General features: G+C 44.9%; 2 protein-coding genes and 1 pseudogene across 2 annotated transcripts; 1 reads left to right on the top strand and 2 right to left on the bottom strand.

The window, feature by feature from the left end:
• The first annotated feature begins 946 nt into the window (after window positions 1–946).
• LOC136497057 (beta-ketoacyl-[acyl-carrier-protein] synthase III, chloroplastic-like) lies at window positions 947–5,494 on the top strand. Its single transcript, XM_066492841.1, has 8 exons — window positions 947–1,418; window positions 2,139–2,287; window positions 3,047–3,183; window positions 3,985–4,087; window positions 4,180–4,298; window positions 4,504–4,568; window positions 4,660–4,876; window positions 4,946–5,494. Exons 1-8 carry the CDS (start codon window positions 1,225–1,227, stop codon window positions 5,165–5,167), a joined length of 1,206 nt encoding a protein of 401 aa, XP_066348938.1. The 5' UTR covers window positions 947–1,224; the 3' UTR covers window positions 5,168–5,494.
• A 1,591-nt stretch (window positions 5,495–7,085) lies between these two features.
• Window positions 7,086–9,289, bottom strand: LOC136497408 (flavanone 3-dioxygenase 2-like). The gene is made up of 3 exons (XM_066493195.1): window positions 8,869–9,289; window positions 7,582–7,891; window positions 7,086–7,493 (listed from the first exon to the last, which is right to left on the bottom strand). The coding sequence occupies exons 1-3, from the start codon at window positions 9,231–9,233 to the stop codon at window positions 7,233–7,235; spliced, it is 936 nt and encodes a 311-aa protein (XP_066349292.1). The 5' UTR covers window positions 9,234–9,289; the 3' UTR covers window positions 7,086–7,232.
• A 742-nt stretch (window positions 9,290–10,031) lies between these two features.
• Window positions 10,032–17,148, bottom strand: LOC136496182 (2-oxoglutarate-dependent dioxygenase 19-like; annotated as a pseudogene).
• Window positions 17,149–22,612: the final 5,464 nt, after the last annotated feature.

Here is a 22,612-nt window from a genome sequence, read left to right as displayed (position 1 = left end):
ATACGAAATTCCTGTCTCAATGATTTTTTTTTTATTTATCACATATATTGTATGTGCTATTGCTTCTTTTCGTATCAAATTATGGAGTTGATTGACATTACATACGTTTCTTGTTAAAATGATTTTGTGCTATACCCATATAATAATACATACTAGACTGAGTGTATTATAGTTACGTATATATGCACACTATTTACCCAAACCATCAAATACGAAATGTCGATCTAAATGAAATATTTGTAGTATTACATGTACTCATGCTCGTATAAACATACAAGTTGATTTATATTGTATATTTTCTGTTAAAACAACTTTGTGCTATATCAATATACTACGTACAAAATGAGTGTTTGCTAACTACCTTATATCGCACAAGTGATAGTATATTACAAGTGGAATTCTTTTTTATCTTGACATCATCACTGCTAGCACCGTGTCAATTATATGTATTTGTTTAGCGATTTTTTGTTTACCCTCAGCACGCATTGACGGAATATAGATACATTGTATTATATCGTTGTTGTTGTTGTTACTACTACTACTACTATTACTTCATTTGTTCCAAAATAAGTATTATTCTCATATTTCGGGAAGTTAAATATTTTTAACTTTGACCATATATATAAGAAATCATTATGTTTATGCCGCATAATAAATATCATTAGATTAATTGTTAATATATTTTTGTAATAAATTTATTTGAAGATACAAATATTACTGTTTTTTATGAATCTAGTCGAAGTTAAGAATATATTTGACCAGCACGAAACCCAAAATGACACTAATTTTGAAAGAGAAGGATTATTTATTAATAATTGATATATTAATAAATCCAGTGAAACACAGTCATAAACCGCAAGCGAACAGGCACGCACGTCCGTTGAAGGCGAGCAGCTTGGGTTGCTCCACCCAGGCACCCATAGATTGGTGTGCGCCGGGGAAGGGCATCAGCCACATCGCCCTCTCCTTAAAAAACCTCACGCCTGGGGGCGGAGCTTTCGAAGCTCGCCCACTCCCTCCCACCCTCGCAACCATCACCGCCGCCCACCGTTCCCACCGCCGCGGCCTCTATTTCTCCCCCCTCCTCCCTCGCATGCCCCGCTCGCCGCCACCACTTCCCCTTCCCCCACCTCCTCCCGCCCCCAGGTGACTGTGACTCCCTCCCTCCGGTGCCCGAATCTCCGTCTCGCTCTCTCCGCCGCGAGATCTCCGGCTGCCCGGGCCATGGTCGCCGCCTCCGGCCTCGCGCTGCCGCGGGTGGCCGCACCCTGCCCGGCGCGCACGCGGGGTGGCCTCCGCCCCGCCTTCCTCCGATTGGCGCTGCCCGTGGCGCTGCCACCGCGCCAGCTCCGGTGCTGCGCGTCCACCGCCGACGATGGCGTGATGTCCGCAGCGGCCTCCAAGCCCCGCCTTCCCAGGTAACGCCGGTGTCTCTGTCCACCTGTGAACCTCATTCGCACAATGATTGGGCGGGTGAGATGTGATTGTTTCTGTGGAAGGTGGGATTGGATGCCTCTAGTCTGCTCTCGTACAAAATGGTGTGGTGTTCGTGCTATTCGTATATACTGGGTGCGTTGCAATACAACCGTTATTGCGCGAAAAGAGGGATTTGCTTTCTCTGTTTTTGTGGGAAATGGCGTGATATTCACGACACACCTATTTTGGTTTTGCCAGTTTATTTTGCTATAAGGTTCGGTCCAACCGCATGAGGTAGCTCTGAGACTTGCTTTTCTGCACTGTGGGTTATATGCGCATCTTATGATATAAATCCAGTAGTTCCATGTAGTCAGGATGTCATAACTGTTCCGTATGCTCCATCCTTTGTGTGCTGTAGTGTAGACGCCTCAAGTTGATAGTGTTACTGTGTCTCTCTACTCACTGGAATAGGCCACCCTTATGTATAGAGTAAAGTCGACGGTGGGTCGTGGTTTCTCTGATTAATTGTCTGGGATCTGCCTGTGCTCCACTTGCTATTAAATGTGATGGTGAATGTTTCATTTTTGTAGCCGCCATTGTATACAATACTTGTGCTGACCCAACTGTATTGCTAGGATAAATTCATTTATCTGTGCCTCTTTTTTAATCATGGAGCCTACAATATCCACCAGTGTAATGACCTCTGCTGGATGATATTACAGGGTGGTTGGTATGGGTTCAAAGCTTGTCGGATGTGGATCAGCCATCCCAACACTTAGTGTTTCAAATGACGACCTTTCGAAAATAGTTGAAACGTCAGATGAATGGATTGCGGCTCGAACTGGGATTCGTAACAGACGAGTTCTTTTAGGTAATTATGTTTTTTTTATTCTTTCAACAAATTAGGGACACTTGTGTCCCTGAGATTAAATTTATACTGCTTTTGTTTGTTGTTATTCACTTTTTGGTTGACTGGTAACCGTAGGGGATGTGCACAAACCGTTTGGCGCATCAGTTTTTATTTTAGTAGTTTTTTACATGAATAATTTTGATTTTTCTGTCAAAACAATATCATATGGAAATTCTGATATATGATAAAATAATGTTAAAACTATTATAAACAAAAACAATGCGATTACAAAGTAAAGTACAATGATATTAAGAATCTATGCCTTATTATCGTAAAACCTTACAAATAAACATTGTATCTTCTTTTATAGTTTGACTACTGATTTGTGTAGTTACCAGTTTGGTTTAGGACAACTGCTAGAAGAATTCTCTATTCTTGGAGTGGTACCACTGGTGCATTGATCATAACATGAGGTACTTAAATTGGTACTTAGGTACCAAACTATAGTATCTCTTGGCACTTTCCCAAGGACTATGGAAAATATTAACCTAAAAATTGATTTCTGTCTACCTCTGTTGGATAGATCTGAACAGAAAAATGTTTTGCTGGAAGCTTGTTTGTAATTACTAATTTACTATATATGTGGGTCATAACATTTAATGCTGGTGTTTGCGTGTCAGTTAGAAAGCATATTTTGTTGTCACAACAATTTCAGTTGCAATAGGTTCTTAGTTTTGCTTCTTTTCCTCATTTTTCCCTTCTACTTTCCAAATGCGACAGGAGATGAAACATTGCGGGGGCTCTCAATACAAGCAGCTCAAAGGGCACTTGAGATGGCTGAAGTAAAAGCTGAAGACGTTGACCTTGTTCTCCTTTGTACATCTACTCCAGATGATCTGTTTGGAGGTGCCGCTCAGGTATCTTGTAAAATTTATTTAAGCGTTATTATGCCATTTTGCACTAATATATTAGCCTTTGAAAGTTAGAATTTTGTTTCAATACATGAGAAGCCTCATATGGCTCTATCTTAGTGCATTGAAACTTGGCTCTGAATTTTTTTTTGCTTAATCTTTGAAATTTAGAGTTGGTATTCTGAAATGTAAAGTGCTAATGTCAATCTATGCACATTATTAAACATGGACAATGGTCCTGCACTGCTTTTATATATTTCCTGCTAGCATTTTGAAAGGTACTGCCCATTTATACTTTCAGCGGGCACCATTTTTTGCCTGAGATTCATTGTCTACTTTACACTTTTACTGTATGTACCATAAGCTGGGCCTAGTTTGAAAGGGTACAATTTTCTTGTTGCACTTTTAAGGAAATTGATATCGATATAACTGTTCTTTAGTCTTGTTTTCTGTTGATTAGGGCATGTTTGGTAGAGCTCCATCTGATTCTGATTCTCAGAGAGAAGTGATTCTGTGGTTGAAAGTGATTCTCTTTGATTCTTTAGCATAAACTCTTGAAATCATAATGGAGAGTCACTTCACAGAATCAGGAGAAGCTACTTTTTTCAACTCTCGGCCTCCTAGTTCATTTCAGAGAATCACTTCACGGAATAAGCAGAAAATCACTTCTCTCTGAAAAATTGTTTGGTAGAGCTCCTGCTGGATTCAGCAGAGAATCAGCTCTGGGAGCTCTACCAAACGGGGCCTTACTATGAGCATGCTGTTTTGGTGTTTTATTAAAAGTTCCAATTGATCCTTAACTAATAGGTGCTGGCAGAAGTGGGGTGCACAAATGCTTTTGGATTTGATATTACAGCTGCTTGCAGTGGGTTTATAGTTGGCTTAATCACAGCTACTCGTTTTATCAAAGGTAATTCAATTATTAAAAATTTATGTGGTTGATGTGGAATTGCTCCCTCAAAATTAATATGCCACTTGAGTAATATATTCATACTGTTGTAGGTGGAGGTCTTCAGAATGTCCTAGTGGTTGGTGCTGATGCTCTTTCAAAATACGTGGATTGGACAGACAGAGGTACATGCATCCTTTTTGGTGATGCTGCTGGTGCTGTGTTGGTACAGGTATAGCTTATTTCCCGTGTAAATATTTATATTTCTCCCCATCCCAGTAGGTTAGTTAATGTTCCATGGCTAAATCTGAATGAAGTATGGTTGGAACTTTGTTCAGTAAGAAACATGAGAAGCTATGCTGGGTGATGTGACACTGTTAATTACGAGATCTTTATCCAAATTCTCCTGTCCAACTTCTTAATTTAGAATTTTGCAGGCATGCAGCGCTGATGAAGATGGCTTGCTAGGTTTTTGTGTTCAAAGTGATGGCAATGGACAAAAGTGCGACTTCCTTTTCGAGAATGTTGTGAGATACTGAGAATTCATTCTAAATATATGTTGGCTTACATAGTTTCTCTTTATTTACATGTAGGCACCTAAATGCCGTAACGGCAAATGACGAGTCAATCTTGTCCAATACCAATGGTGTTCCTGGATTTCCACCAAAGAAGGCAACCTACTCATGCATTCAAATGAACGGAAAGGAAGTTTTTCGCTTTGCTGTCCGATGCGTGCCACAGTCCATTGAGAAGGCACTCCAAGAAGCTGGTTTGCCCGCCTCCAGTATTGACTGGTTGTTGTTACATCAAGTGAGTATCCTAACTAAAAATGTACTTGACCTGAATCATTGCTGTTCTAAATGATCTTCTGTGTTACAGGCTAATCAGCGGATTATTGATGCTGCTGCCAGTCGATTAGATATCCCATCTGACAAGGTTATTTCAAATCTTGCTAACTACGGCAATACCAGTGCGGCATCCATCCCATTAGCATTGGATGAGGCTGTTCGCAGTGGCAAGGTGAAGACTGGTGATATTATTGCGGCATCAGGTTTCGGCGCTGGACTTACCTGGGGTTCAGCTATTGTCAAATGGGGCTAATTATTCTACGTGAACCATAACAACATCAATGAGATAGCTTCAAGTCTTAAAAGGCATCGGGAGCCTACATCTATTGGTTCGTTTCCCATTTTTCTGTGCTACATTTTTCTTTCGTATGTGTCGGTCTTCCTTGCACATGAAAATCTAGTGGCATTTTACCGTCTTTGGCTCATTACACAGCTGAGAGAGATTGTAATGTAGTTGGCAGTAGTTTGAGTGGTGGATGGAAATGTTTGAATTTTGCATCGAGGATGACAACTAAAGATGAGATTACACTGTAAAGTTAATGGGCCTTTTTGTCTGAGAATTTTACTGAGCGGTTGTCGATCTTGTGGCCCCAAAGCAATAAGATGTACGTAGTACATGGAGAGGTGGACCGTGGACATGCTGTAGGACAATTCGTAGTAGTTTTGTTCTGCTTTTATTATACACCTATTCTTAGTATATTTTGTTCTCCTTTTATTATACACATGCCGTGAGAAAAAGGAAGTGGCCTTGGTTTGTGCGTTGTTAGACGTTTTGTATTTCAGCTATCAAATCGATCAGATTGGTACGTGAAAAATGGTACAACAAAATTGCTTTCACGGTATCTTAATTTTCCAGGTCTATAAAGTATAAACATATAAAGCTACAGAGTACAAACTAGCCGCGAAAGTTGCATTGGATATTTGTCCAACAATCCAACGCCTTAGTATTTCTTGTTTGCTCTGAATATATGAATGTATGTTGAGTGCTCAACGTGGCTATACCATATAGTTTTCTTACTTGAAGCGGCAAATTTGATAGGTCCTCATAAATTGCAGCGTCGTTTGGTTTTGTTTAGTTTCTCCCTTGCTCTTTTCAATTAGGAGCAATGTCTTTTTATATATATATACTCTCCGTTCCAAAAAGAATGCAATACGAAATGTATTTTCATACTAAATTGATTTAGAGCAATAAATGTGAACATCACTCACTGGAACTTTGGTCAGACGTGAACCATTTTAACTGGCACATAATTCAAAGTTGCATTCTTATTTTCATAATAAATATTTGGAGCCATAAATTTGAACACCAATCACTAGGGAGGTTGCCGGCCGATGTGCGCCACGCGACACATGCGACTGCCACGGAGAGCTAGGCTAGTGTTTGATTCGCTGCCGACGCGCCACGCCACATACTGTGGTGGCCATCGCCCATCGGTACTGCAGCTGTTATTTGGTTCTTGTCAAAGCTGTGGCTGCCACGGGGAGTACTTCCAGCAGAAAAGCACGCCACACTTGTGGCGCCCAAGTTTATCGCCTAACGTTCGGCGCCGTTGTCGTTGCAGCGTGGCGAGCCATGGCCAGAAAAGCAAAGGCTTCGGCGGCGCCACACATGACCTCAGTGGCGAACGTAGAGCAAATTAGAGGGTGGTGTACTTACCTTGTGTGTATATAGGAGGTGTATATATGGTGAAATTTTAGAAAAATCCATCGTTTTCATAAATTTTGGGTGGTGCATTTGCACCCACTGGCATCTTGATACCTTCGCCACTGCATGGCGTGACAGGCTTCGTCGGCCAAACAAACATCCCTATAACTTTGGTCAAACGTTCCATTCGTTTGAAACTGAGGGAGCATAACAAAGGAACTCTGGGACATATTTGTCGACGTTTCTGGGCAATTCACCGTTACAGTATAACTTTAGCATATAATTTTCTCAGCAAGTACGTGGAGGCATCCTCTGAAAAGAAAAACAAGGAAGAAGACTAAAAAAAGAAAAACAAGGGAAAAGGCAAAAAAAAAAAAAACTTTCCATTGCCGGGATTTGAACCCGGGTCGCCTGGGTGAAAAACAAGACACGTACTTTTCGATGTTTCAAGCTTATCTATATCTTTTTTGACTCGCACACCAAAGCAATAGGCCAATAGTTTACTCCTCCAAAAACAACGGTAGGCTGGTCTTTAATTCATATACTACATATATAGGAACAAAATGTTACCAGAAGTGAGTAGTATATAGAGGAGAGACACCTCCAATTTTTCCATATATACAAGAGCCTTGCTTCTGCATTTCTGCGCATCGAACTCCAATTTGTTACTGAACTAGATCGCATAGCGGGTGATGTTAACGACATCCTCGGGCCTGACCGGCGGATGGTTCTTGTTCCTCACGAGCAGTCGCTGGTACTCCTTGTACACGAACCCCCTGTACCGCGGCGCCTCGCCGATCTTGGCCGTGAACTCCGGCAGCGGTTCCACCCACCTATCGCCGTGCGGGTTGGAGAAGAACGACAACGAGTGCCTGTGTGCAGCTTTGCTCACCACCCGGTGTGTCGCGCTCTTCAGCTTATGGTTGCTCAGCACCTACATTTGGGGGGAGATGGGCGGAGATTTTTGTTACGGCTCAACTGCGTATTTGCGTGGAATTGCTTATCCTTCGCTCCGGCTTCACCTTTATGACATCGCCGATGTTGACGATGATGCTGCCGCCGCCGGGTTCCGCCGGTACCCAGTGTCCGTCCTTGAGGACCTCGAGGCCCCCGACGTTGTCCTGGCAGATCAAGGTGATGCAGCTGGCGTCCTCGTGCGCGCTGAAGCCGGTGCTCTCCTCCTCCGTCGCCGGCAAGTAGCGCCTTACTATCATGAGGTCGTCGTTGTAGTCCTTGAGGAAGCCCGGCGGGAGCCCCATGCACTCGTTCAGGATCTTTTGGATGAGCAACCCCAGCTCGGTGAACTTGCTGTAGCACTCCTCCACTGTCTCTCTGAAGATGTAGGATGTGGTGCATCAGTTGTTTCTTTCTACTCCATCCATTTTAAATTCTAAGTCGCTTGGACTTTCATGCTATATTATTTTTGCTAGATACATAACAAAATCTATGTACCAAACAAGTTAAGTGACTTATAATTTAGAACGAAAGGAATAGATCCTATAAGGTGTTTACCCAGGAACATGGGTGGCGATTTAGTCTTATGATTGAATGCCATTAGAGTATGCTTAAAATATTTTTAGTCTTAACTTGTGCGTCTATCAGTTAGCACAGACTGAGAGGTTGTTCTAAGGCCATGTATTAAATCGATGCACTGATCTTGGGATGAAATAAAATCTCCTTTTCAAAAAAGATCATACCAGGTGTTTCTTAGTTGTCTGACGAAACATTTGGCCCTCGAACCTTTTGAAATTCTTCGTCACTAATTGAGAATTGATTGGACGTGCTATAATTTGCAACGGATGGAGCTATCTGCTAGCGTGCTCCCCCCTCCCCTCCTTTTTTTCCCCTTCTTATTCCTCTTTTTTCCTAATCTTCGTATGGGTAATGGGCTTGCTTAACTCCACAACCACAATTAACATTTCTTTATAAAACAGGAGGGGTGAAACCCCTGCTGAAAATTTATTAAAAAGTAAAGTATGCACAATTAGCACTTTGTATGCAAAGAAGATCACAGCCATAGGGGCCTGTTTGATTAACTCCACAACCACAATTAGCATTTTTCTATAGAACAGGGGGGATGAAACCCCTACTGAAAATTTATTAAATGTAAAAGGTAAAGTATGCACAACTAGCACTTTGTATGCAAAAAGATCACAACCACTATTGGAGAGCCCTTATATCTAGATCTTGCTCTTTGACCCCCTGACCCCTCGGCCCTCGATAAGAAATTTCGAAGTCCGTCCTGGCTCCGATGTTCTTCAATTCGATCAATAACTCAAAAAAGTAGGGAATTCTGCGCTCGAACTGACCTGAATCCAGAAGGCTCATCGGGGTACGCGTTGAGCCCGAGCTTGGGATAAAAAACCAGCAGGTACTCGTTCTTGTCGGCCACGTGCGCCGGCTGCCGTCCGTAACCTGCTGGGACAGGCACCTTGGACCCCTGGGCCGCCCGGACCTTGGCCTTCTCCTCGTCCGGCAGCGCGAAGAACGCGGCTGACAGCTCCAGCGCGCGTGCCATGAGGTCGACCGGCACGCCGTGGTTGACGGCGCGGAAGAACCCATGCGTCTGGCATGCCTGGCGCACGGCCTCGGTGGCGCCGGCGGTGCCGCCCTTGCCGTCCTCGGTGAAGAAAGGCGCCAGGTCAACCACGGGGAGCGCGCCGCTAGCCGCCATGTCTATTGGCTGTCGCCTCTGGGCAGTGGTCACACACACTGACACACACGATTGAAAGGAGAAATGCCACGTGAGGTGCATATGCCAGTACTCCCTAAGTCCCGTAAAAGTGTTTTTCTCACTTCTTCTGAAATTAAACATATATAAAAAATATTAATATTTATAATACATAATTAGTATTATAAATGAATTATTGAACATATTTTTTAATAAATTTATTTGGAGATTAAAAATATTACTAATATTTTTTTTATAAATCTAGTTAAACATAAAAAAATTTGATAGCGACACAATTTTTAGGATGGAGTGAGTATTATTGTTTAGTCTCCCCTAGCACTTCACATGACAAATGGCATAAGGGCTCCATCTCCCAACAAAGACAACACTAAACATTAGCCTCGGAAAAAAACGTCCAGCCTATATAGACACTGGTGCTTCTACAAGTATCTATGAGAACCTGCGAGACCACCATTGTTTATGACATGTCTACTTGGTGAACCAGCGTGGTGCACTAGGAAGCACCAAGAGCAGCACAAACTCACCGCTTGGCTATATGCCTCAACTTACACCGGTTTCCATCTGAAAGTTTCAACATAGAAACTTCTGATAGAGAAAAAAACAAAACATGAACAATACCAAATATAATCAACGACCCCAAAATCGATGAAATTGGGACTATACTCCGTCAATAAAGGTGTGTTGATTTGAAGGCAAGTTAGATGTGATATGACAGTCTAAAGATTTTAGGATATGATGATCCATGCTGCCTGTTTATTGGATGGATAAGGAGCTATTTTTTTATTGATATACAATTTTTTTCGTAAATACACGAGCCTTGTTCCTGCATTTCTGCGCATTGAAATACTTTGTTACTGAACTAGATGGCATATGGGTGATGTTGACGACGTCCTCGGGCCTAACCGGCGGAAGGGTCTTGTTCCTCACGCGCAGCTGCTGGTACTCCCTGTAAAGGAACCCCCTGTATCGCGGCGCCTCGCCGATCTTAGCCGTGAACTCCGGCAGCGGTTCGACCCAATTGTCGCCGTGCAGGTTGACGAAGAAGGCGAACGAGTGCCTGTGCGCAGGTTTCCTCACCACCCGGTGCGTCACGCTCTTCAGCTTGTTGTTGCTCAGCACCTTCATTTGGGGGAAAAAAAAGGGAGATTTTTGTTACGGACACATTGCGTATTTGCGTGGAGCTGCTTATCCTGCTCGCCGGCTTCACCTGTATGACATCGCCGATGTTGACGATGATGCTGCCGCAGGCGGGCTCCGCCGGTACCCAGTGGCCGTCGGTGAGGACCTCGAGGCCCCCGACGCCGTCTTGGAAGATGAAGGTGATGCAGTTGCCGTCCTCGTGCCCGCTGATGCCGACGTTCTCCTCTCCGTCGCCGGGAAGTAGCGCTTTGCCGTCATGTGGTCGAAGCCGCGGTCGTCATTGTAGTCCTTGAGGAAGCCGGCGGGGAGGGGTCCATGCACTCGTTCAGGAATCAGGATGTCTTGGATGAGCAACCCCAGCACGATGAGCTTGCATGGCACTCTTCCACGGTCTCTCTGAAGATGTCGGGATGTGACACATCACGAGATTCTAGTTATGGGGCTTCTTTAATTTAATCCTAAGAAAATAAATACAAGCCAAGTTTTTTTCCGCCGTCGATGAAATCAAATGCTACTTCCTGATGGCTCTGTTTCCCGGACTCGATTCTAGCAACTACTCACTCCGTCATAAAAGAATACATGAGATACCTGTCAGTGAAAGTACCGGTGCTAAGTTGTATAGTAAATAATATTAATATTTATATCTCTAAATATATTAGTATAAAAATATATTCTATGACTAATCTAATGATACTAATTTTGTATCAGAAATATTAGTAGTATTTTTTTTAAATAATTTGGATCAAAATTCAAACTAATTGACTTCTCAGGAATAAGAGGGACGGAGGGACTGCGACCGATAAAAAAAATCTAGCAACGACATTCAAAATAGGGACTCTACTTTTCTAGGATCATTTATCAGTCATATTACTCGATTTTTTTCTTCCATATCCCATTTTTTTCAAAAATGTTCTGCTTAGGACGTCTGGGCGTTCTAGACCCATTTATCAGTCATATTACTCCATTCTTTTCTTCCATATCTCATTTTTTTCAGAAATGTTTTGCTTAGGGGTTTCGGGCGTCCGGACGCTACCGTTGTTGTGGGCCGCGACACACTGCGTCTAGCCCTCAACAACTCCACTCGAGAAGTTTGTAAAAATCCACTCGCCCAAACGCGACCTCCACTCGACCGCATCGTTGCGGATTCCGGCGTGGTCCATTGACAACACTGTGGCGTGTCCGACCGCCTGCCCTGGCGCCATCCTTCCTCTCCACCAGCCCTCCCTTCGCTGTTGCTCATGCTCCGCGCCCGCCCAGCCTGACAGCGTGGGCACCGCCACGCCCACGTGTGGGGAGCTTCCTCATACGCGAGCTGGGACACTTGAGGCCTACACGCACGTGCTCACGCCCGATGACACCGCTGGCGCAAGAAGTGCCGGGCCTTGGTGCAGAAGCCCTCTAGCCTCACCTCCTGCTACGGCTGCGGCGCCTTGATGCATTATGGCGGCGGGAGGACGCACTGGAGTATGATGCATGTTGCAAGCATTACATTTCAATATTTTAGATGTTTAGAGGTATGTTGCAAGTGTTTCATCGTATGTTGCAAAAGTAGTACGGCTTGTTGCATATGTTGGAATGGTTGTACACGTATGTGCAGCGTCTATCCTCAATGTTCATCTGTTTTCATAATATGTTGCAAGTGTGTTTTGGATGTTGCATATGTTTCGCACACATATTGCAAGTGTTTTATCTAGATATTGCGTATGTTTGCAATGGTTTCAAGCATTGTTTTGAGGCGCTGCGGCGTCACGCGACGCCGTACCCCCCTTCACAACGCCTAGGCGTTATGGCGGACGCCTAGGCGACGCCATACGATCATCTAATATATAATGACACTAAAATTCAGAAGCAAATCATACCTTAATATTGCCAAGTCTTAGCTGTAATACCATAATAAATAATGCTACCAGAGTGCTAGTGCACAACGTAAAGTAGCAAAATAGCAAATCTGAATCTCTCATCATTCAATAGCCATAAATTAGTCTCTAATAACATAATATAACTTAATGACTAGTGCCGCAGGGAAAGAAACAGAGGAGAGGGAAAGAAACAAAGGAAGAGGAGGGAAGCGGAGGAAGAGAAAGAAACAGAGGAAGAGGAGGGAAGCAGGGCTGCAGAGGAGACCAGAGAGGAGGCAGGGAGCATACGAGGCGGATGGAGGCGAGCGAGCAGGTGCGAACAGGCAGGAGCTGCAGGTGCTGTGCGGATGAACCCCTGGTGGACTCGAGCAGCCAGGAGGAGATGCAGGGGCGGACTCGCGGGAGGTGCACGTGGCCGGTGGACTCGAGCAAGGAGTGGCAAGCCTCTGCCTCCACCTCTGCCGCCAAGAAGTAGGGCCACCGCCGCCGCTGTCTCTTTTCCTCTCCTCTCTCCGTGAAGCTGCAGCGGCCCGCACCTATGGTAAAAGCCCTCGAGCGGGAGGTTTGCCGCGCAACAGCATATATGCGGTCGATTCCCGCTCTTTTCCTTCTAGCGCGGACGCGACGCGGTCGATTCCCGCTAGTTTTCATTGCGTCCGCTCGATTCCCTGTCCGATTCCGTCTTCCTCTCAACTTGCTGCTTTGGCATCCGCCACAGGCCTCTAGGCGCTCGCCCGACGCCTTCCTTCCACGCCTAATCGACGCCTAATCTCATATGGCGGACGCCATACGCACGCATGCCGTGGCGACCCCGACGCCCAGCACCCTAGGCATGCCTTGTCGCCTAGGCGACGTCTAGGCGACGCCTCAAAAACAATGGTTTTAAGAGTTGTTCATGTGTGTTTTGCAAGTGTTTCGGACACATGCTTCAAGTGTTTCAGTTACCTTCAGACGTATATTGTAAGCGTTGCATCTGGATGTTTCAAAAGTAGATCGGGATGTTGCACATGAGATACGCGTGGGAAGCGGGGAACGGGCGTGAGGGGTCTTTGCGCGAGTGCGTGGCGTAGGCGACGGCCGGGCGACGCGGGCCCGCATGGGCGCGTGAGACGCGGACTCATGCGGGGGCGTGCTGGCACGTGCGCGGTGTGCAGGCGCGCGTGGGAAATGAACTGGCATGGGCCACGTACCGTTCAACAGATGGGTATCCGATCGGACGTCCGAGCACCAGCAGTTTAGCATTTTTTTGTCACGCGGGAGAGGGGCACACCACGAGAGGAGCAAATCTGGTCTGCCTCAAGTTGGTTGGACTCTTAGTGGATAGGGTTAGACAAGGTTTTTATTGCCCATGATTTTTTTCTTAGCCCGAGCTCCGACTCGGTTGAAAATATTTATTATTATTTTGAAAAATGTGCTGGTGGCCCGTCCGAACCCGGCTCAAAAAATGCTCAGGTCTTCTCAGAGGGAGGTTGACCGTGGTGTGGAGGCCAATTAGAGGGGCACCGGAGCGAGGCTGAGTCGGGTTGGGGAGCACATGGTACCACGTGCATGATTCTCCCTCTGGCTCCTCTCATTTGTGATTTCGCTAATCCCTGCAAATGTAAGCGACCTGATTCACTCACAATGTCATGGTTTCACCCGTCTTTGTTTCCTTTAAAAATTTCTCATATACCTCTTGCTACTTTTACAAAAAAAAATATATATCAAAACTTTCTAAAGCGTAGAAAAGTTATATTCTCGTATGTTTTCCAAAGAAGAATCAAATATCTTTCAAAAAATGATCCACATAAACTTTCACACAATATTCGAGAAAACCTTTTAGAAAAAAAAAACTAAAAAGTTCAGATACCTTTTGATGTGTGAGACCCCACTAATGGGCCTGGGGCCGTGAACTACTGTAGCATGGAGTGTCGCCGGTTACTGTAGCATGCGGACACTGTAGTTGCGCGAGTTTTAGCTCCCAGTCAGAACCTGGAAGGGGGCCCAACCAACTTAAAAACTTAGCTCCGGGAAAACTAATGAACTTCGGTTCGAATTTTTTGCGCGAAGCGAGGACGAAAGCGCAAGAGAGTTAATTAGTAGGCGTGGTTCATTCAATGTGTAAAGTGGATCTTAGCCGTTTTTCCCGGGCTGAGGTTGTTACAATGGTATCAGAGCCGACTTTCGCGGTTTCACGGATATATGGCTCGAGAGCTCGGACAGGCTGCGCATGACTCCTGTGAGAGCATGGCACTTGGGCCGGAGAGCTGGGAATATATACGTGAGCCAGAGAGTCGATCCTGGATATTTGTCCTGTTTGGGTAGGTTGGTTCGACCCTCGACGAGGACGTCCTCGTCGGTCTTTAAGGGTGGGTGTATGCGAGACCCTACCAATGGACCTTGGTCATGAACTACTGTAGCATGGAGTGTCGCTGCACTGTAGCACGTGAACACTGTAGCTTCGCGAGTTTAGTCCCACACCAAACCCTGGAAGGGGGCCAAACCAACTTAAAAACTCAGCTCCGGGAAAGCTAATTAACTTCGGTTCGAACTTTTTGCGCGAAGCGAGGACGAAAGCGCAAGAGAGTTAATTAGTAGGCGTGGTTCATTCAACGTGTAGAGTGGATCTTAGCCGTTTTTCCCGGCTGAGGTGTTACATGATGTATTAAGAAACTTGTTCATCTAAAAGTCAAAGGAAAAACATCAAGAATATGCGTGCGCACCTTACAGTTTTGCTTGGGCCTTGCATTTTGGGATATCTAAAGAGGGTCGTGCAAACACTAGGTAACGAAGAGCACTTGTAATTTGATGAGGACATCAACACCGATCATACATCCACGCCGTCCACGCCGACACCTGCTGGTCCTATTACTCGTGCTCGTGCTCGAAAAGTTAATCATCAAGTGAGTTCCTTCTTGAGCTCTTGTCTATCCTGTTTAGATCTTGGAGACACGTGCACTCTTGTTTTGATTAGGAATCAAGGAGAAGACCGAAAGGGAAAAGGACTCGCGTAGGCCTGGATTCGGACTGCAGCACACCCCCAACTTGCGACGGTCGCCACGGTTACATACGGAGTCGGATTGGGGTGATTCTGGACTTGTTAGAAAGCTAATAAAGTCTACTTTCATACGGATCTGACCTCGTACTCATACCTGCTCAGAAGCGGCGTCAATAGTCCAAAAATCACCGAGAGGTCTATTCTGTCCAGGGTGCTGCGCCACCTTAAGTTAGCCCAATGGGCTTGTATCATTTAGAGTCCAGTAGGGACGTGTCCTAGGGTTGGAGCACGACCCAAACTCTCTTGTGGTCGTCCTCCACACATCATATACCCCTTAGCCGCCACCAGGAACACTTGGATTTTGTTTAGATCAAGTTTAGCCTTTGCTACTTGCTTGTAGGCGCGCGGTGCTGATCCAGCCGCCCGTCTCCTTGTCTTCGGAAACCCCACTTATAATAAGATTTAGTTTGAGGCTTTTAATTTCATCTTGCAAATTCAGTGCTTGTTCGTTGTTCTTGCTAGTTCTCGATTGCTTGCAGAATGGGAGCCCTAGTGGCTGGTTGTCGCGCTCCACAAGATCATGATGGCCTTTGGAGGTGGTGTATCGGTTGCTAAGGCGCAGTCTTGGAAGGCTTGTAGTCGGGCCTGACGTCATCTCCATCCACCAAATCAAGTTGTCTCACGCCGCTCATCGAAAGATCATCCATAAACCTAGCGGGTTCTTATCAATTGGTAATCAGAGCAAGGTTTATCGGTGAGAGACTTCCAATCCTTCACTGTTTTATTTTTCCTATAGTCCAGAAAAGCCAAAAAATAGTAGATAGTTTTCCTGCACTCCTATAGACCTTTGCAGCCATGGCTAGTGCTACCTAGTTCGGGCTTGTTGAGTATTCGGTTTGCATCGTGGGTGTGTCAGATTGCTGGTCTTAGTTTATTCCTTAGAGTTTTGAGTCTTGTCACTTTCCTATCACAAAACACGCGCTATCATATAGTCTCTCTGTTGGCCGAATCCAAGTAGGGTTGAAGTTTGAATCGGACAAGGAATGGCTGTTCCTCTCTGTTGGCCGAATCCAAGTAGGTTTTCAAGTGTGAGTCGGATCAAGGAATCGGTTTATTCCTCGTGTTGGCCAAGTCCGAGTAGAATTAGAAGTTCCAATCGGACAAGGAATCAGTTCACCCTGTGCTACAAATATCAAACTAACCACGCAGCAAGTATTCATATCTAAACGAGTGGCTTACTCTAGAGAGAGAGAGAGAGTATCTTTTTTTATCGGAATACCCTACCCTTTCGAAAAAAGTGTGTGTGCTGAGTTACTCTTTGGGAGTGTTCTTGTTCATATAATCAATTTTGAGTGCCCCCTGAAAAAAAATATATATATTCAAAAAAAAGAAAGAAAAAAAAGAGAAAGAAGCAAAAGAAAAGAAGAGAAAGGGGCTGATCTTAGAGATTTTTCGTTCACTTTGGTGGTGTGTTGTGCTCTCCTTTGTGTCCAGGCTCGCGTCTCTAGCACGGTCTAGACTAGGACCAGCACAGTACCGCCGGTTGAATGATTATTCAGCTTGCTTTTTGTAACTAACGTGGTGCTAGTTCGTTCCTTGTTTCAGCCCATCTATAGCTCCACATATTCTACAGCTTGACAGGTCTTGTGCTGCGGCACCGATACACTTCATCCATTGCTGCAGACTTGTTGGTAGACGACTCCTCCTATCGAGCAAGGTAAGAACTGGTAAAAACTTGTGTAACAGGTGGAGAGTGAGCGACTTGCTATAGCTACATCCTAGTATGATGAGGACATCGCCGAGATGGAGTCGAGGACGACTCCAATTCGAGAAGGGGAGGACAATGAGGACATCGCCACGCTGGACACACCGACGCCATGGTCTTCCCCAAGTTCCAATTCGTTCCCAACTCACCTGCCATGTCGCCCTCGGATTCAGCAGACACGTCGTCACTGTTTCGGTCATAACTTCCTCATACGACATCGAAACGGGCCGTTCTTGATGCGTTGGAAAGGGGACGACGACGCTGTCATTTTGGATCTGGTACCAGCTCCAGAAGGTCCGTGGATCATTCTGTGTGACCACGACAAGGTGCTGCATCACCTATTTGGGCCAACTTGGCCATGTATCATGTCGGGCCTTAAGCCCAAGTTGTGGGCGCCCAACCCCTGGCCGTCCCCAACCCTAGGTCGAGTCTTAGACTATAAACATAGCCGCCGCCGCTGCTACACAATTGGGTTTTGTTTAGAGTTTAGTTTTTCATCGAGAAACTGAATCGTTCATTGTAACTGTGGCGACAAATCCTTTACAGTGATCTAGGGCCCCCGTTCTTGATCTCCTCCACTGTGTCGATTAGTTCTTTGGAACCGAGTTCTTGAATCCTCTATTGATATCCGCGTCATTTATATTTGCAATTTCAGATTGCGTGTTTTACCTTCTTGCTTGTGCTCTTCGATTCGCTTGCAGGAAAAGCCTTCTTGGCGAGGTCAATCAAGTTGTGCTTGGTTGATAACCAATGGAGCAGTAGTGTAATGGTTGCAGGGTTCGAATCGTATCTGATTTGAAGCTGGATCGCCAACGTCGAGATCTCTACAAATCGAACTTACCCGGCTACCTCTCGGAAGATCGGGCCTGTACTCATCAATTGGTATCAGATATTCAGGTTTACCGTGAGGTATAATCTCGTTTGCCTTAGATTCATATTTGTTCATTACCTAGAGTCCACAAAAAGCCCAAAATATTTCAATTTCCGCTGTCCTATCGCCCTTTGTGCCTTTGCAATTTCGTTTCAGATTCGTGTTGTTGAGTTTGTGTCCGTGGTCGAGTCTTGTTGCTGGTTTTAGGATTGTGTTCGTGGTCGTAGTTCAATTGCCTGTTGCTGTGATTTTGTTTTCCACCGCTATCCCATCCACCGTTCCCAAACAACAAGTCGAAGCCACCACATTACTCGACTTGCCCCGCTAGCCGCCTTGTGTAACTTCTCGCCGCCGCGCACACCCTAGATAGGTTGCCAGCCACTCTTATTTTGCCTGCATCGTAGCCCTCCTTACATCATCAGGCGAATACCTACTGTTGTGATCGGTGTTAGAGTTTAGGGACGCTTTGCCCTAACTGCCGCCGCTGTGTTGTGCCTCCCGGAAAACATACCTTAAGATACCTTCGGTAAAACAGGCATAACTTTCGCTCGTTTATCAGAAAAATCTAAAATTTTTTGTGCAGCTTCTTGACACCATTTGGACCTGACCCAAACTCGGCTTCGCCCTGTTTGGTTTTATCAAATTGCCAAAAAAATTTGGGAAAATATAGAAAAAATTATCAAGTTTTTGCACGCTTTTCAGAGAACGTGCTGAATTTCTGTAGACCACATCCCACCTCAGTTGTAGGTGCCAATTTTTGTGGTTGCATCTTTTGTGATCCTTGTTCAGAGAAAAGTATAAAAAAATAGTAAAAAAAAATTTGTTTCCTACTAGTGCCTTTTGGAAAAATCCGGGAAAAATTCAGGAAAAAGGAGAAATCCGGGCTATTTGCTTGTTCTGTGAGTTCTTTCGATCGTCCTTTGTTTTCACCTTGTTGCGCTACGTCTCGACACGTCTTAGCCAGCAACTGTGATTTGTACTTTGGATCCAGATTGAACAATCGCTACTCTGCACTCGTTAATTGCTAATCCTTGCTGTCATATTATGTGCCTACCCATAGCTCCACATATTCTTCTGTCAGCATAGGTTCATCTTGCAACTGTTACCCACGCTCAACAACAGATTGCTTCACCACTTTGGTTTTGCTCCTGTTTGGCGTTGGTAAGAATACAGGCAAGACGGTGGTAAGCCGCTGTGATTTTGCATTCCACTTCACCACCCATCACCACACTTGTTTCCTTTTAGTTGATAGGGATAATACTTTGGTGTTGTCTTTTTCTATCTTCTAACCATGGCAGGAACTCCGACGGACTTCAATGAGTGGTGTCCAAGGGCGAGTTTGCAACGTTCATGACTGAACAACGCAATCTTATGACCGAGCTGACGCACAACGTGAACAATCTGGTCACCGCATTGAATAGCTTGAGCAACGCCCTCCACCTTATCGTGCTGGTGATGAAGATGCGGATGCTTTTGGTGATGAAGATGCGTATGCTGACGGTGGTGCCGTCGCCGCCTCAACTTCAATCGTCGCGGTATGGCAGGTAATAATCATGGTGAATATGATCCTTTTGCTAAAATTAAATTTAGTCTACCACCTTTTGCTGGTAATGTTGATCCAGAGGCATATTTAGATTGGGAGTTTGCTGTTCAACAAAAATTTGATTCTCATAATGTTCCTGCCTGAGCATAGAGTTAGACTTGCTACTAGTGAGTTACTAATTTTGCTTTTGTTCTGGTGGAGTGATCTTTGCAATGCAATAATGCTGCTGGCTGTGCCTCAAACTTGGAATGTTTTAAAGCAACGTATGAAATCTCGTTTTGTTCCTCCTTATTACCAACGTGATTTACGTTTGAAACTACAAAACTTTTAAACAAGGTGATAAAGGAGTAGAAGCATACTATCAAGAATTGATTATTGTTTAGCACGTTGTGGTATAAATGAAGATGATGATGATGATGCTAGTGCTAGATTTTTGGTGGTTTAAACTATGATATACAGAACATACTTGATTATAAGAATGGCGCAATTTTTCTCAATTGTATCATCTTACTATTAAGGCCGAACGAGAAGTACAGGGACGCAAACAACACCCAGCCTTTCAGGTCTAACAATGGGAGGAATTTTCAGCAGCGTTCTGAGCCAGAGATGCCCAAGCTTCCTGTTGCACCACAGCCATCTACATCTCCATTTTCTTCCGGGGTAAGTAAATTGTCTAATGTGCAGTTTCCACAGCTGAAGAAAGGTGGCACTCCAGGTGCTTCTACTAGCTCCTCCTCGTCCAGCTCTAAAATCATTTGCCACCGATGCAAAGGCATGGGACATGTCATGAAGGAATGCCCCAGTCGTCGCGCTTTCATTGCTACCGAGGAGGATATGTAAGTGCTAGTGATGTTGAAGATGATTTAGCCCTTGCTGCTAACATTGATGCAGATCCCATCGAGGGCGATTAAGACAAGGAGGCCATCACCATTGACTCCGTGCTGCTGCCGCGGACTACCCTAGCCTTCTTGTGCAGCGTGTGTTGAGTACACGTGTGGGTCATGAAGAAGATATAAAGATCCAACGCCATAATTTGTTCCACATGTTATCTCATTGTGCAGGGTTGTCGTGTTCTCACTATCATTGATAGCGGGGAGTTGCAACAACTTGGTGAGTTCAGATTTGGTTGACAAGCTTGGCTTGACCACACGACACATTCGATATCCATATAAACTTCAATGGTTCAATAATAGTGGTAAGACTAAGGTAACTAAAATCAGCACGCATTAGCTTTTTCACAGGCCTCTTATCATGATACTGCTGATTTGATGTTGTCCCTATGCAAGCTGTTTCCATTTTGTTAGGTCGCCCATGGAATTTGATAATGATGCTTTATAACCATGGTAGAACTAATACAATACACTATCATACATAAAGGACAAAAAAATTACATTGCTGCCTTTTGTCTCCTACGGATTATTATTAAACATGCTAATGGATAAAAAATAAACCTCCAACAGACATTGCTAAAAATAATGGGATTAAGAGTTGAAAGGAGGTGCTTTTCTTGCTACAACTCCTGCTACTGCTGAGTTATGTGATAATCCTGATGCACCATGTTATACTATGTTTTGTCAACCTTTTATGTCTGGTGCATTGCCTGCTGTCACTAACCTTTTGTAGGAGTTCGTTGATGATGGGATGAGTCGAGGACGACTCCAATTCTACAAGGAGGGGATGATGAGGACATCGCCGAGATGGAGTCGAGGACGACTCCAATTTGAGAAGGGAGGATGAAGGATATCGCCACGCTAGACACACCGACGCCATGGTCTTCCCCAAGTTCCAATTCGTTCCCAACTCAGCTGCCACGTCGCCCTCGGATTCAGCAGACACGTCGTCACTGTTTCGGTCATAACTTCCTCATACGACATCGAAACGGGCTGTTCTTGGATGCGTTGGAAAGGGGACGACGACGCCGTCGTTTTGGATCTGGTCCCAGCTCCAGAAGGTCCGTGGATCGATTCTGTTGTGAACCACGGCAAGGTGCTGCGTCACCTATTTGGGCCAACTTGGCCATGTATCGTGTCGGGCCTTAAGCCCAAGTTGTGGGCGCCCAACCCCTGGCCGTCCCCAAACCCTAGGTCGAGTCTTAGACTATAAACACAGCCGCCGCCGCTGCTACACAATTGGGTTTTGTTTAGAGGTTTAGTTTTCCATCGAGAAACTGAATCGTTCATTGTAACTGTGGTGACAAATCCTTTTACAGTGATCCAGGGCTCCCGTTCTAGATCTCCTCCACTGTGTCGATTAGTCCTTTGGAACCGAGTTCTTGAATCCTCTATTGATATCCGCGTCATTCATATTTGCAATTTCAGATTGCGTGTTTTACCTTCTTGCTTGTGCTCTTCGATTCGCTTGCAGGAAAAGCCTTCTTGGCGAGGTCAATCAAGTTGTGCTTGGTTGATAACCAATGAGCAGTGGTGTAATGGTTACAGGGTTCGAATCGTGTCTGATTTGAAGCCGAATTGCCAACGTCGAGATCTCCACAAATCAAACTTACCGGCTACCTCTCGGAAGATCGGGCCTGTACTCATCATAGTAGTTGTAGGGCTTTTATTTCTTCACTTGTCTTCTTATTGTCTTTATCTTTGAACCATGCCAGGGTCCGACGAAGATAACCAAATTCCACATTCGCCTCGCACAAAGGGCATCATAACATTTTGAAAGAAAAGTGAAGTTGCACACAAAGGGACTTGATAATGACTTGCAGGTGACAAATGACAAACTTGGGCAGTTGGAGGCTACGTAGATTGCCGCAAACAACAAGCTTGCAAGTTTGGAGAAGTCCATTGCTAGTGTGGACAAAAGCCTTGCTGCTCTGCTGAGGCGTTTTGATGACCTCCACAACAATGATAAAGACCAGCATAAGAAGAAAAGAAGGAGGAAGATCGAGAGGATGGTAGTTATGATGAAGAATACACAGGTGATACTGAATATGATGATCGAGACACTCGTGATCGACGTCGCCTATGTCACAACCGTAGAGGTATGGGTGGCCGCCGCCGACGCGAGGTACACAATAATGATGATGCTTTCAGTAAGATTAAATTTAAAATACCTTTTTTGTTAAATATGACCCTAATGCATATATACTGGAGATTGCTGTTGATCAAAAGTTTGCATGCCATGAATTTCCTGAGACACGTGTTAGGGCTGTACTAGTGAGTTCACAGATTTTGCTTTTGTTGGTGGATCGAATATGG

Source organism: Miscanthus floridulus, chromosome 12 (genome assembly GCF_019320115.1).
Source record: "Miscanthus floridulus cultivar M001 chromosome 12, ASM1932011v1, whole genome shotgun sequence".
In the NCBI taxonomy this organism is placed as follows: Eukaryota; Viridiplantae; Streptophyta; class Magnoliopsida; order Poales; family Poaceae; genus Miscanthus; species Miscanthus floridulus.
The sequence above is the reverse complement of the archived record's forward strand: the minus strand, read 5'-3'. Positions and strand labels throughout refer to the sequence as shown.

Excerpts from the sequence above, each read along its gene's own strand:
- LOC136497057 (XM_066492841.1), top strand. The coding sequence starts at position 1,225 with ATGGTCGCCGCCTCCGGCCTCGCGCTGCCGCGGGTGGCCGCACCCTGC. Across the intron at positions 1,419-2,138 it reads TCCAAGCCCCGCCTTCCCAG|GGTGGTTGGTATGGGTTCAA; the intron begins GTAACGCCGGTG and ends ATGATATTACAG. Across the intron at positions 4,877-4,945 it reads ACTGGTTGTTGTTACATCAA|GCTAATCAGCGGATTATTGA; the intron begins GTGAGTATCCTA and ends TCTGTGTTACAG.
- LOC136497408 (XM_066493195.1), bottom strand. The coding sequence starts at position 9,233 with ATGGCGGCTAGCGGCGCGCTCCCCGTGGTTGACCTGGCGCCTTTCTTC. Across the intron at positions 7,892-8,868 it reads GATGAGCCTTCTGGATTCAG|AGAGACAGTGGAGGAGTGCT; the intron begins GTCAGTTCGAGC and ends CTACATCTTCAG. Across the intron at positions 7,494-7,581 it reads ACATCGGCGATGTCATAAAG|GTGCTGAGCAACCATAAGCT; the intron begins GTGAAGCCGGAG and ends CCCCAAATGTAG.